Genomic DNA, 14,582 nt, shown 5'->3' with positions numbered 1-14,582 from the left:
CATCCCACCGACCTGCACATAAATAAGGTGAACGGGATTCTGATTTTGTGTCACTCATGTTCTTGCTTCTTAAAGAACAGTTTTTTCCACATAGAGAGGCATAAGCACAGTATTGTTTAATTGTAATTATTTTTACTAATTGTAAAAAGAAAGTCATGCTGTCTGTGCTGTTATGATTTACTTCCTTCATGCATAATAGCTTTTCAAGATTTGTTCATGTTGCATGTAGCTGTAGTTCAGTTATTTTCACTGTTGCATAATGTTCTGTTGTGTTCCTGTACATTTTGTTTTCTCTGGGTTCTGGTTCTGAGAAACAACACTGCCTGGAATGTTCTTATATGTACATGCATACAGGTGTTCTAAACTGCTCTCTTGGTCCTAACCTGAGGAATGGAGTTGCTGATTGGGTGGGGGAGGTACATGAAATTCAGCTTTAGAAGATAGTATCAAATTATTTGAATAAATTGTACCAATGCATGAGAGATCCTTTCGATCCACATTGTTTCTGAAAGGCTTACAGTTGTCAGACTTTTCACTTTTTGCTAAATGACATCTCATTGTTGTTTGATTTGCATTTTCTTGATTCTCAAGCATGTCTTTGTGTGTTTTTTGGCCAAATATATTACTTCTGTGAAGTGCCTGTTCATGTCTTTTGCCCACTCTAGTGTGTTGTTTCTTCTTTTTGTGCTTATTATAGGGGCTCTTCAGAGACTCCAGGTGGCAGTCCTTTCTTGCTTATCTGTGTTGCACATATCTTCTATTTGTAGCTTGACTTTCTACTTTTCTTAGGATATTTTTTCTTAAAATGTTTTTTTTTAGTTATTTTAATTTTTAATTTTTATTTTTGGGGGGAGGTGGGGTGGGGCAGAGGGAGAGAGAGAATTGTAAGCAGGCTCCACACTCAGTTCAGAGCCTGATGTGGGGCTTGATCTCATGACTGTGAGATTTTGACCTGAGATGAAATCAGGAGTCAGATGCTTAACCAACTGTGCCACCCAGGTGCCCCCTCTGAAAGTGTTTTCTAATGAAAAATTTCAAATATATACAAACATAGAAAGAATAGTGGAATAAAACTCAAGGTATCACTCAGCTTCAGTAATTACATCATTGATCTTATTTCTTCTGTGTCCCCAGGCTCTTCCCCCCGCCCCCCGCCTTCCTTGGCTTCTTTTGAAGCAAACTCAAGTGTCATTATTTCATGTGCAAATATTCCAGTGCACACATTCTGTTGTTTTATAATACTATTCCCCCCCCCCAGATTTTTGCTCTAAGAGATACTACTGCTTGGAATGTAATGAAATTACATCTTAAATGGAACAAAGCTATAAAAAATCATGTATCTAATGAAACTAGGTTTGTATAAAATCTTCAAAATACATCAGTGTTGAACATATCAATGGAAGGCTCAAGGTTATCGTTTATCATCTAAAATAACAGTATAAAACACTGTTGCTACTTTGAACAATCCAAAGATTTCTTTAGTGTAAAGAGTTTTATGTGTATAATTTATGATGGGTAAATATGGAAAAAGTTGCTGTGTAGTTTGGAAATATGGCTAAGAACTATTTTTAAACCTTGCTTTAGCAACTTAATTTGGATATACTTAAAAGTTCCATAGGTTTCTCTTAATACTGAATGCTAAAAACAAAACAATATAAAAAAGCAAAAACAATTTCATTTTAAATAAGTAATTGTATTCCTTATATTCTGAATATGCCCAGCTAGCATATTATGGAATGGACGTTGCTAAAGAAAGATAATATTAGGTTACAGTCTTCCTCATTAGTGATTTTTAAACAAACTATAATATCCTGGGAGGCACAAATACTTCGCATATTTATGTATAGTATTTACTCTTATCTCCGCTTGTTCTCGGATGGATTCAGGATGGCAGGAAAAAATCCAGCCAAATACAGGTAGGAGAGAAGTAGGGCTGAGTGGGAAGAGTTGGATGCTCACAGTAGCGGCACATTTAGCTCTTACAAGGGTGTAAACATAGCTCTTCTAGGAAATCTCCAGGGGTTGGTGGGGAATGAAGTAGGGGTTTTGGATGTTTTAAAAAGGTAAAGTCCTAAGGGGAAAACTAGTGTAAAATGAAGAGGAACAGCGGCCCTGGTGGAACAGGAGGAGGGGCAGCCCACCTGCCTATGCGGCTCCCCTATGCAGCCACGTGGGTGTCGAGATGTGATGTCACCACAACCGGTTCACTGAGTCACAGTCTCAGGACTTGGTGGCAGGATTATTCAGGGAGCAAAAATGAGTGAACTTGAAGTTCACTTAATACTCTTCCCATAACTTACTCTTTATTTTGTAGCTTTTCTTTCAAGAGAAGTCATGCATTCATGCTAATTTTCGAAGAATCTTCTTGATTTCAGGATTGCAGACCTGTAAAGGGTTGAAACTCCATTAGTTACTATTTCAGAAAAAAAATTTTTTTTTTGCTTATTATTTTGGCCTTATCTTATTGTTTCCATTTATATTTTTTTTAAAGAAAAGGCAAGAAAGGACACACTTTCTGAGTGTTACTTTTTCCTTGCCTTTGTTTCTCTCTGTAAGTGAGGAGAGAGGTAGTAACAGAGGCTTCTCTAGTCCATTCAGTTCCTCCAAATTAATCTGATTAAGACACTGTTTTCATCATGTAACTTCCCACCTCAAGAACCTTCCAAAACTCCCTGTGATTTTTGAATGAGATTCCTACTCCTCAGTTCTAATGGCATCAGTCCTTAATTCCCTGCTCATACCAAGTAGCTCTAAGTAAGCTACTTGAGGCACTTTTCCCAATTTTTCCAACATGACATACTCATTTCTTCCTCCAAGTGCACACACACACACACACACACACACACACACACACAACCCCCACCCCACTCAAGTTTTTACTTACTGTGTAACCTTATAATCACCGACCCCATTTTTATTCCTTTGATGACATATAGGATTCATCTATATCATTATTTTGACCTTAAGTTATATAATGCTCTGAGCTGCTTCATGAGTGTACAAATAAGATTGAAGGCCCTTGAGAGCAGAGATTCTACCTTATGTTTCTTTGATTTCTCAGTAAACACAGCGCTAAATTCTTAATAAATATTTGTAAGGTTGAAATGAAAATTAGGCATTCTGATTGTGATAAAATTGAATAATATTCTAAGTTGATTTTACTTGATTAAGCTGTTTGACATTTGCCAAGTGGATTCTTGATTTGCAGTTGATTATTACATAATCCATCCACTGTGAAGCTTTGTAAATTAAGATTAATTGGAAAAATATGAGTTTCTGAAAATCAAAGAGAAATGCTCTTATTACTCTTAGCTACATGTGATAATTGGACTGGTAATAGTGTTTCTAACGTAGAAGTCTATTTTTATGTGAGAAGTACTAATTTATGGTTGGCAGCATCCACAATTGTTGAAGATATAGAAGCAGCTTGTTTTCTTAAGTAAAAAATGCTTCCTGTAGTCTTGTTTTCAAAAGTATTAATTTGAATAGCAAGTTCTTACTAGATAGTGCCAAGCTGTAAACACCATCCAGACCAGGTTAATTTAAATATTTTTTTTAAAAAATAGGTAGAATTTGAGACTTTGCTAAACTGAAATGAGCAAACTCCCATCCAAAGGGCACAGGTGAGGATTGTAGAGGCTTCTGAAGGTACCTGCCTGTTAAAACATAGCAATGTTTATTCAGGGTGACTCACTGTCTGCTTAGCTTGGCACAGAGCTGATCATGGTGTTTTCTCAGTATTGGATAGTAAGAACTCTTTTTAGAAGTCATGTGCATGGTTTATTGTCAGACTGTAAAATGATAGGCCTGTATAGGTGAATCATGCAGGGAAGTCAGAAAGAGAAGCATGATGTTTCTTTTTGAGGGAGGGTGCTCCCTGGAGAGACCGTTTGGGTGGGGTTAAAATAACAAGTTTCCTCTCTCCCATCATCCTCAACAGATACTACCTGTTTGTCCTTTCATTTTAGTGTCTTTATGTAGGGGTTAATAGTCATTGTTGTGTTACTTATTAAATATTGACCTACTAATCAACTCTGCAGCTATCATAGGCCAGATTTTAAGTTGAGCCACATTTTTTTTGGTGATAAAACCTGGTTAGGGGTGCCTGGGTGGCTCAGTCATTAAGTGTCTGCCTTCAGCTCAGGTCATGATCCCGAGGTCCTGGGATTGAGCCCCACATCCGGCTCCCTGCTCCGCGGGAAGCCTGCTTCTCCCTCTCCCACTCCCCCTGCTTGTGTTCCCTCTCTCGCTGTCTCTCTCTGTCAAATAAATAAATAAAATCTTATTAAAAAAAACAACAACAACCCGGTTAAATATCTTTTCTGAATCCTTTTTGCAGAGAACTGATTCTGGGATGAACTTGGACTTTACATTGAAAGGACTGAAAACACAGATGTTGGTGAGGTTATATATGCCACGGCCAGGGACAGCTAACTCTTTAGTTTTAAATGTAACTTGACTAGTGTATACAGATTAAATTCAGATGTCTGGTGGGAAGGATCAAGAATGAGTTTTTCCAAGAAGAAAGAATCAATTAGATAAAGGACATAATCACAGGGTATTAGGCTGCTAAGCGGCTGCAGTCCTCTGTACAACCTCTAATTGCAGAGCAAGAAAGCAGGAGTGCTAATGCAACACTAGAAAACACAGTAAAAGTGACACTTTCCCTTTGCTTTGTTTGGGGGCGGCTATAGGAAGTTTCAGTTAGGCTTAAAGTTGATGGAGGAGCCTCAGTGCCAAGAAAAGCATTCAGAGCAAAGGAAAAAATGCTGACATGTGGCCTACAAAACAAACAGTCGAGAGGAAGGAGCTAAGATTCTTTCTATTTGAAGAGAAAAATATAAATAACGTGATTTTAGGAAGAATTCTGAGGATACCCCTTCACCAATTTTATTAGGTGATTAGATTTTATATAAGTATCTTTAATAAGTACTTAAGGTTTCTTTAAATATACCATTAATTTGCTTGTATCAGTGTTTCCTTTTGAAAGGTGAATAAACCTTCTGATGGTTGAAACTGTGAACCTAAAGTTGTAAATGATGGTAAACATTTATAAGTGGGGAAGGTTAGTTTATCATTTGGACCTGAACCCACTGCCTTATTTTGAGGATGCACAGTTATATACTTACAAACTCAGTAAACATCATTCCCAGATCTCTCTGTCTACAGGTCCTTGTGATCCTTAATCTCAGATGCCTCTCCTTTCTCCTTACTTAAAACACCCTCAACCTTGCCTGTAATATTCTCTTTATCCTGTTGAGTTACCCACTGACATGCATAGTCCCTCACCCTCCATAAGATATGCATTGCGAAGCACACAGATGTTGGCACACCTCAAAAGAGCATGCAGGCAGAGAGAAGATTCATGGTGCAGTGGGTGGGAGATTATGTGTGGAGATTGCCATGTGGCTGTTGTGAATGGAAAAATGGTTGGAAAGTAGATCTGAGAGGTGATGAGTTGAGAAACCACACATTACGGGTAAGAATTAGTTGAGGGGTGATGCACTCTTCTTTTAATACATCTGTGGGCTGCTTGATCTGAGACCAGCCATAGAGACTAGTAATAATCCTAATGAGTGGAAAAGGCTACAAGTGCTGATTCAGGTCAATTGAGAAGGATATTGTTATCCCATATTTGAATATAAGACTTTCTGAATCTAGAACGAATATTTGCATTTGTGCCGGGTTAAAGAATATTTGAATAAGGGATGGGAAGTGTTGTAAATATAAATGTTGCTGAAGCATTTTGAAGATTAGGAAAAAAGTGTTATAATAATTTTCAGAAGTAAAGGTGTCATAGTACCCATTTCGCCCTGCCATGTGGCATTTATCAGTAACAGAGTTGGCTTTTACCTGACTCTCTTGCCAGTATGCTGGGCTCTGCTACACTCTCCCGTTTGCAGAAATGGCATCAGTTTCTCAGTTTCTTCTTTGCAGCAGGAATAGATCTCATTTTTGGTCTTTGAAGGAAGAACATGAGATTTGGAGATAGAGTTATACAATCACAATATGATTTATTCTCTTTCGTCTTTTATTATGTCCTTTGATTTATCATTACCTGCAAAATAAAAGCTAAAGTCTTAGTCCTGCCTTCAAAGTTCTGTGTTGGTAGTGCTCAGCTCTGGGTGAATATCAAAATAACACGAGAAACTGTTTAAAAATACCAAGCACAGGGTGGGATTTAGGCATCTGGATTTTTGTATCCACATTCATGAGGGATATCAACTTGTTTTCTTTTGTTGTAATGGATTATTGTGTTTTTGGTATCAAAATAATGCAGGTCTCATAAAAGATTTGGGAAGTGTTTCTCCTTTTTTTATGCCCTCAAAGAGCATAGAAATTGCAATTATTTCTTCTTTAAATGTTTAGAATTCACCAGCATCGCTTTCTGCATGAGGAGCTTTCTTTTTTGGAAGGCTTAAAAATACAGTTTCTGTGATGGATATGGGCCTATTTAGGTGACCTGTTTGTTCTTGCATGAACTGTAATGGTGTTTTTCAAGAAGTGGTTTGTGTCTGTCCCATTCATTTAGGTTGTTGAATTTATGGACTTTATAATATTTCCTCATTTCTGTCATGTTTGTAGAATGCGTGGTTGATAACCCTTCTTTCATTCTTGATATTGGTAATTTGTGTCTTCTTTCTCTTTTTCTTTGTCAGTCTGGCTAGAGATTTATCAGTATTATTGATTTATTCAGAGAACCAGCTTTTGGTTTCATTAATTTTTCTCTGTTGTTTTTCTGTTTTTAATTTCACTGGTTTCTGCTCTTAAGCATGTTATTTTTTCCCTTTTGCTTGTTTTGGGTTTAATTTGCTGTTCTTTTTCTAGTGTCTTAAGATTACTGACTTGAGAACTGTCTTTTCTAGCATAAGCATGTTTAATACTTACAAAGTGAAAAGTGCCCACCTTGCCATGCTTTCCTTTGGCTGCCTTCTTTCCACCCTGGATGCAACCAGTGTTCTATTTTTCAACATCCTTTCCCAGAATGCTGGATAGCATTATGGCAGTTATTTTATTCCATGCTTTGCCTTTTTTTTTTAACTTAGTAATTTGTATATAATTCTTTATCTTTCATATATTATTTTTCATTCTTTTTTATGATAGCATAAATAGCCAGTCTTCTATTAATGGGCATTTAAGGATAGGGCCTGGGTCTTGGTATTTTTAATATTTTTATTCTTTTTATGCATTTTATTATTAAAAATTTTATGCATGCAGTTTATATATCTTAAATGTCTTTTAACCTGTGGGTTTCCCTTTATTTTCCACCTTAAACCATTAGCTGGGTCCAGTAATGGTAACCTTCGCTTTCCCAGGATTTATTTTTTAAACAGTTTTTATTGAGAATTAGAAAATGCCTACAGAAAGATACTAAGATTAAGTACAGTGTAATGTAGCACTGGGAAGCAGAACCATGTAGGTTCTCTGGCGGCTGAGGGACAGAGTACTGTCAGCACCCGGGAGCCCCTGGCGTGGTCCTTTCTGTGTCACCCCTTTCCTTTCTCCCAGAGGTAATCGATATCCTGATTTTTATGGAAACCTCTTCTAAGATTTATTTTTTACTTTCTTCTGGATATTCTCACATCACGAAATCGGTGTCTGCAAAAAAATGTTTGAGCAAGTTTACCTTAAAAAATGTTGTTCGCTGTGCATCAGGGCTTCATCTACTGTTGGTGAGCACTTCCTCTTTGTTCTTGCTCTACTGGTCATCAGGCACAACTCCTCGCGCTCTGGACTTCAGGAATGTTCTCTCTTGTTGCTTCATCTTTCTGGGCCACTTTACTTCAGGATAGAAACCGCATCCATCATGGTTCTTAGCTGTAAGCAATAGAAACCATCTCCGGCTAACCTGTTAAAAGGATATGCGTGACCCACAGACTGTCTGAGAAGGTTGGGAAAGTGGGCTTGATGACCACACTGCCCAGAAAAATATCTCAAAATTTTGTCACAAAACGGGTCTCGTGAAGACACCTCTGCCACGTCTCTGGGGCACAGATATTGTTGCCTGTGCTCTGAATACCACTGCCACTGGGCTGGGGACCTGCCAGAGGAATCTGCCTCTGCTGTCTCAGGAAGCTGCATGTAACCCCTCCGGGTGCGGCCACCCTTGCAGGTGGACTCTTTGGAGTTCCTGCTTCTAAAAGCTAATCATTTTCTATGTGGGCTCGAATGGGTGCATCTTATTGGTGGAGCTTGGGGCATGTGCCCATGTCTTAGTGTTGAAGAAAAATGGGAAAGCAAACAGGTGAGGTTTTCTTTTTTTCCTTCTTCACACTTTGGTGGTGGGACATGTATTGGTCTCGGAAGATAGGGCATGCTTAAATATACACGTGGCATTTAGATGGTTGGTGACCAAAAAGAAATGTCCACTGTAAAAGTTCTGTATCAGTCTTAGAAATCCATTCCTTTTAATAGTTGTTCTTTATAGCTACTCATGTTGCTTATACAGTGCAGTAGGTATTTGACATGGGCATATTCCTTATGTTGGCAGGTGCCATAAAAGATATGGAGCAGTGTCTGCATTTCTAAAGAACTACATATTTAAAAACCCGGTCCTGGGGTGCCTGGCTGGCTCAGTCAGTAGACCATGCAACTCTTGATCTCCGGGTTGTAAGTTTGAGCCCCATGTTGGGTGTAGAGATCACTTACAAATAAAATCTTTAAAAGATAAAATAAAATAAAAACCCCATCCTAATTTTAGCTAATTGCAGGGATTCCTGTTTTATCTTATGAATAAACTTAATGAGTTGAAAATCAGACTGTAACAAACATTAGTATTTCCTGGAGATCTTTTCACTGTGAACCTTCAGGTTTATAGACCATTTGCCTTTTCCAGGTGTCATCTTACTGTATAAAAGTTTTGGAAAATGGAAGACGTTCTATTAGGACGATCAGTAAAGATAAATTAGGATGCCACTTGCTTTTCAAAACCAAGATGATGTAGTTCTCATTATTGTAAAGCTATTTTACTCTTACTGTGACTCTTTGTACACACAAGCTGTATAAAATGAACACAAAGGCCCATTGTTCATTTGCATGTGATGACTTCAAAAACTGGCTAGTGATGTTTTCACCTGCTGTGAACAAGGGCGTGCCTGGATGGATGGAGCAGTGGACATGTCGGGTCAGAGGGGCTTGCTGACATTGCTTTAGCTCTGCAGGTGATGTGCAGCACTGTTTTGGATAATTCATGTATGTTCTATATTTCATCTTTCCAGTCACTGAAAAACAATTCATATTACTATTCTTTCCCCTTCACTTTTCTCACAGTGGTAGTATGGGAAGATCTGAGACAGATAGAACAAGCTTCTTAGGATAAACACATCGTAACATAAGGTTGTCACAGAATGACAAAAACAAAGATGAATGTAAAATAAAATCTTTAGAGCAGTGTGTACCCAGTGGGTTGAGTACATAACAATAAACTATTGTTATCATGGTGGAAGGACACATTTCTGAATTATTCAGGCCAGGTGGTGCCTCAGTTTTTTTTTTTTTTTTTAAAGATTTTATTTATTTCTTTGACAGAGAGAGAGTGAGAGAAGGAACACAAGCAGGGGGAGTGGGAAAAGGAGAAGCAGGCTTCCTGCCAAGCAGGGAGCCCGATGCGGGGCTTGATCCCAGGACCCTGAGATCATGACCTGAGCCGAAGGCAGTTGCTTAACCAACTGAGCCACCCAGGAGCCCCAGTAAAAACAACTCAGCTGTGGATTTCATAGGCTAAATTGATAGGAAATTTACTTCTGGTTCATCCATTTGGCCTCTGTGTACAGAGCCAGTAGAAATTTCTTTGCAGAATGTTTGTAAGCTCCTTTCCAAAAAACTCAGGTTTTTTGGAAACATATTTGAGGCCTTAATTCTGCAAAGGAAAAAAATCGAAGGTTTCTAAAAATCCAAGGTAATATTGTAGCATATAAAGGTAAGGGCCAACTTATTAATTGCTTGATATTTAGTAATACCTTTGATTGCTTTTGTGGTTCCAGATAGCAATTGTTTCTAATATATTTTATTTTGCAGTGAGGGCCGAGGCAAGTTGACCGTATTTTCAGTTAAAACTATGTTAGCAACCATGTGTGGTGGAAAAATGCTGGACAAACTGAGATGTAAGTACTTCCATATTATTTGAAAGATTATATTTTCAGATCAGGACCTTTGAACAGTTTTAAATTAATGTTTTCAGAATTTTGGATGATGCTATATTGAACTTTTTTGTTTTTACTACATCATTCACTTTGTAGCAACTGGCTTGGAGTATGTAAGTTATGCCACCTACTGTTGAGGTGGAAAAATTGGTTCAACTAATTTGCTTAGTGGTTTTTTTTTTTTTTAATAAAACAATGAAACTAAAGAGATTCAGAACAGCAATGTTGACCTTGAAAAAAGTCTTTTAAAAATGCTTTCCATATTATCAAAAATTTTGCTTGCAGATGATTATGTTGAGTGCTTTTAGTTAGAAAATAAATGTGACTATTTTTACCAGGTTTGGTCAAGATTAGCCCTCTTTAAAATAAATTTATTCTTCAACAGGTGATATTTGCTGTGATTAAATTTTTCCTTAGTAGCTTAGAGTTAAGCACAGTTATTTAGAAATTTAGAGCCTGTTTTTTTGTTCATTTTTCCTAAATTTTTTCCTACTGTTGGCCATTTTGTCATTTTACTGTTCCTTAGATACTGTAAGATTAAATGAACTCAAATGAGGTGAAATTCACAGTTACTGAATTTTTTTGCATATGGTTTTCATTTATTTATTAGTTACTAACTGCCTAAGATATGCCAAGCATTGTTCTAACTGCTTTACATGTATTTTCTCACTGAATGCTTAAAATTTCTTTGAGCCGCAGGTGGTATATTCTCCATTTTATAGATGAGTTAACTGAGGGGGTGAAGCTGGGATTTCAACTCAGGCTCTCTAGCTTCATAGCCCTGTTCTAAGCTACTTTGTTGTACCCCATATACTAATGCTGTAATGGGAGGCACACTCGTGATACAGTACAGTGATCAAAGTGCCATGTTGTAAGGAAGAAACTCTGGCAGGTTTCAGGGAGGTGAGATTGAACGTCTGGGTTTTAATGAAGTGTTGAGATACCCTATGAATTGCTTTGTTGAAGAAACTGGGTCATCTGTCCTGTAGCATTTCTCATGGACTGGATTTTGATGATTGCATCCCCCTGATGTTCTTCTGTGTCCTACATTTTTTGTGTTAATTGAAAGATATAGAGGCTTGGTCAGATTTAAGCACAGGCTTTTGGGCAAGATGACTTGATAGGTGCATTTATTTTCTGTGCTTTTTCTTAAATGTTACCATGACATTGGAAGCTGGAGAGCCGGATGGTTCACTGGATATAGATAAAAATATTCTAAAGGAAGGTCTTAGATAATGTTTGGTCAGCTGTTATCTGGTTTATCTTCATTTCAAAATCAGCTGCAGTGTAAAACAAGTTTTTAGTAATAAAACTTCCAGTTTTATTAAATACTCTTCTGAGTATTTTTCACATGGTATCTCAAAATATTACTCTTTTAGGCTGAAATTTCTTAGTATTTTCTTAATTCTAGCATGGTGTTTTTCTGAGGAAGATAATATAATATGGATGAAATTATATTTCATTCAAACACAAAGAAAAAAGGAAGCTGGAATTTTATCTGTTTTTAATGATGATGACACCAGGTAAAGAGTATACATTGCTATCTTTGTTAGTACTGGAGAAAGTGGCTGAAAAGTGGAAAACTGATGATATAACCGCATTGTAGGTAACTCTGGAGTCTGTAAGTTTCTATGATTAAATCTGCTACATTTACATCGAGCTGGGACCTGGCACATAGTAAGTGTCAAAATTTTGCCAAATATCAATTGTTGATTGAGTACTAAAATTATTGTAATTCTCTGTTGTAACTGTTAGAGAAAAAGTGCAAATTTTAGTATTGTGTGAAATATGGAAGGGATCCAGGTGATGGCAGGTTGTTTTTGTTTTGTTGTTTTTTTAACGTGGATTTTTAACTTCTTGGAGGAACACAAGTGACCAGTATTCAAGTGACACAAAGGACACGTGTCCAGGCCAACATGACGAGTCAGTGTGCTCAGAATGCCAGATCATTGCACATCAGATATGGATTGATGAGATACCAGCCATGCTGGCTCACTAATTACCATGTTTATATCATGCAGATAGATTTAAAATCATCTTCATGTTCAAAATTACAGTTTCTTTACCATCTGTAGCTCTGTTTCATTATTTTTGTTGTACTAATTATCTTGGCTTGAGAATCAGATGTTTAACGTAAATAAAATTTTCAGGTATTGAAGCCTATCTCCACTTCTTAATTTTAATCATCCAAAGTGGAAACGAGTTTACATGTGGTCTGTCCGTCTTGTTTTATACAGAGCTCATAAGTTATAATTTACATATTTTTCATAGCTTAGGGATGTCATCCTCTGGTGCATTTGGGACTAACTGTGAGGCTCTGGGTTTCTTGTCCCTTCTGATGTTTTCAGATGACTGCTGTCTCGGTTCTTGAGCTTTTTGTTGGTGGTGGCTGCAGGGGTGATGGTGTGTGTGTCCCCTTTATCACTGGTAAATGTGATCAGTCTCTAGAAATCTCTCTTTTGCTTCTGATTTACATTTAATATGGAGAAAACATAAGCAAACTTCTGCGCATTCTATTTAAGGTATGAGTATAAGTGACGACTGGGGCTTTTGTAGTGGGATTGGCAGTTTGGCTGTTGTAGGAATCCTTTTCTCCCTGGCTTTCAGGTTGCAGCTGTGTCCTGCTTAGTTGAGATGGCTGAATAATAGCGTAGACAGAAGGGAGCCAGAACACTGTACTGTAACATCCAGTGACATTTGCTCACTTTCTTCTCTCGGCTTGTTCCACTGACTTTGGTCTCAGTTTCTCCATCTTCCTGCCCCTGACTGCACGTTCTGCTGTTACCTCTGTTAATGTTCCTTTTAAATGAGGCTTTCAGGTTTATGGAATACAACTTAGTGTTTCTACTTTTCTTCCTTTTATTTTGATCTTTCTGCATTTTACCTCTTATTTTAGATTTCTTTTTCCTGTAATTTTCTCCCCTCCCCCTTTTTTATTTGGTATATTTTTTGTTTGCTTGTTTTGGGGTCAAGATAGCATTTAGAACAACTTAACCAATATTTGTACTGTAAGCTTGAACCATTTCTTGATTAGATTTTTCAGGTCTCTCTTAAGACAGTTTCTGTCCCCAGCTAGCACTCATTTATAGAAATAATTCACTGTTGTGGCCATTAGGGACTATATGCTAGATTCACAGTTAACTTAGGGTCAGATTCTAAATACCAGTGATTTAAAATCAGAATACAGACTTTAATTATAAGCATGATCAAAACAGTAATGTCAGAAACCCTAAAAAATAACTCAGAGAACAAAATTTACAGACTGTAAAGCCCATTATTTATGATTTGTCATTTAATTGTCATTTAATTTATGTGATTTATTTATTTTGTCCATTTCTGCTATTCGTTTTCTAGGAAACTTAGTCTCTTATTAAGACCTCATCTATCTTGCATTAAAAGATAGGAGCAGATGATTCATGTAGTTTATTTTTAAATTCTTTAAAAACTTGGTGTAACCATTTTGAAGAACAGTCTAACAGTATGTATCAGGAAGGCCATAAAAATATCCATATCCATTGACTCAGTCTATTTGTTGAGTTTACGCGGGGGAATTAATCAGAGTGCACTCTAAATTTTATGTATATTTGTTATGACATTTTTTATAATATGCGAAAACTTGAAAGAGCTTTAGTGTCCAAAACTCAGAGCTCAGTTATAGCTCGGGATACCCTCATGACTGAATATAATGTCCTCAAAAACGTGTTTCAGATCAAAATGCATAAATGTAATATAGTTTTAGAGAAAAAATTTTTATGCACATAGAAAAGGAAATAGTATACCAAAATGATAACAGGTGTTTTTTTCTGGATTGTAGCATAAGAATGTTTTTGTAATAATATTTTGCATGTTTCTGATAGACCACACTTTGAGTAGCTGAAGAAGAGATGATCTGAGGTGCTGTTTGTGCCCAGAACTGGCAGTTCTCACTGACATTTCAATTGCTTGCTTCTTTGCAGACTGTAGAGGGGCCATCCTTTGCAACTATAAACAGATTCACCTGTTCAAAATTTAGCCTCCGCTGCAATCATAGTCTTTTCACTGCCTGTCACTGCAGAGTTACCTTGGCTGGTTTCTGCTAACCATGCCTTCTCGTCATTAGACAGAAATGACTCTTCAATCTGAATGAGTGATGTCCACATTTGCATTTCGCATATAAGCAAAACGTTCTAGAACTGGAAGCAAGTAAGAGATAAGTCCCAAATAAGTATTTTATCAATAAGAAGAAAAAGAAAAACAAAACCAAGGGAGGCCTTGAGACTTGTCTGAAGTAGTTAACTGACTGAGTCAGCTCTACGGAGAGGCCCAAAGCATGCTGACTCCCAGCCTTCAGCCTCACTCTGACTCAGTGAAGGATGTAGGAATATTCATGAGTTTGGGAATAAAATATTCACTTGGATTTGGTTACATACAGGTACTTATAAACATGCAGATGTATGTACA

The 14,582-nt window shown here is 37.2% G+C and overlaps 1 protein-coding gene across 8 annotated transcripts in view; it reads left to right on the top strand.

Moving 5' to 3' along the window:
* DTNB (dystrobrevin beta) overlaps positions 1 to 14,582 on the top strand; it is a 217,723-nt gene that overhangs the window by 34,605 nt on the left and 168,536 nt on the right. For all 8 annotated transcript variants that reach the window (XM_028099502.2, XM_088026349.1, XM_088026351.1 and 5 more), the window contains exon 5: positions 10,018 to 10,103. In XM_028099502.2, the coding sequence (XP_027955303.1) occupies positions 10,018 to 10,103 (86 nt within the window). The remainder of the gene's footprint in view (positions 1 to 10,017; positions 10,104 to 14,582) is intronic.

The sequence above is a fragment of the Eumetopias jubatus genome, unplaced genomic scaffold (assembly GCF_037043125.1).
Source record: "Eumetopias jubatus isolate StellerSeaLion01/CBP00866 unplaced genomic scaffold, mEumJub1_p1.0 scaffold_9, whole genome shotgun sequence".
Taxonomy (NCBI): domain Eukaryota; kingdom Metazoa; phylum Chordata; class Mammalia; order Carnivora; family Otariidae; genus Eumetopias; species Eumetopias jubatus.
This window is presented reverse-complemented; position numbering and strand designations above follow the sequence as displayed.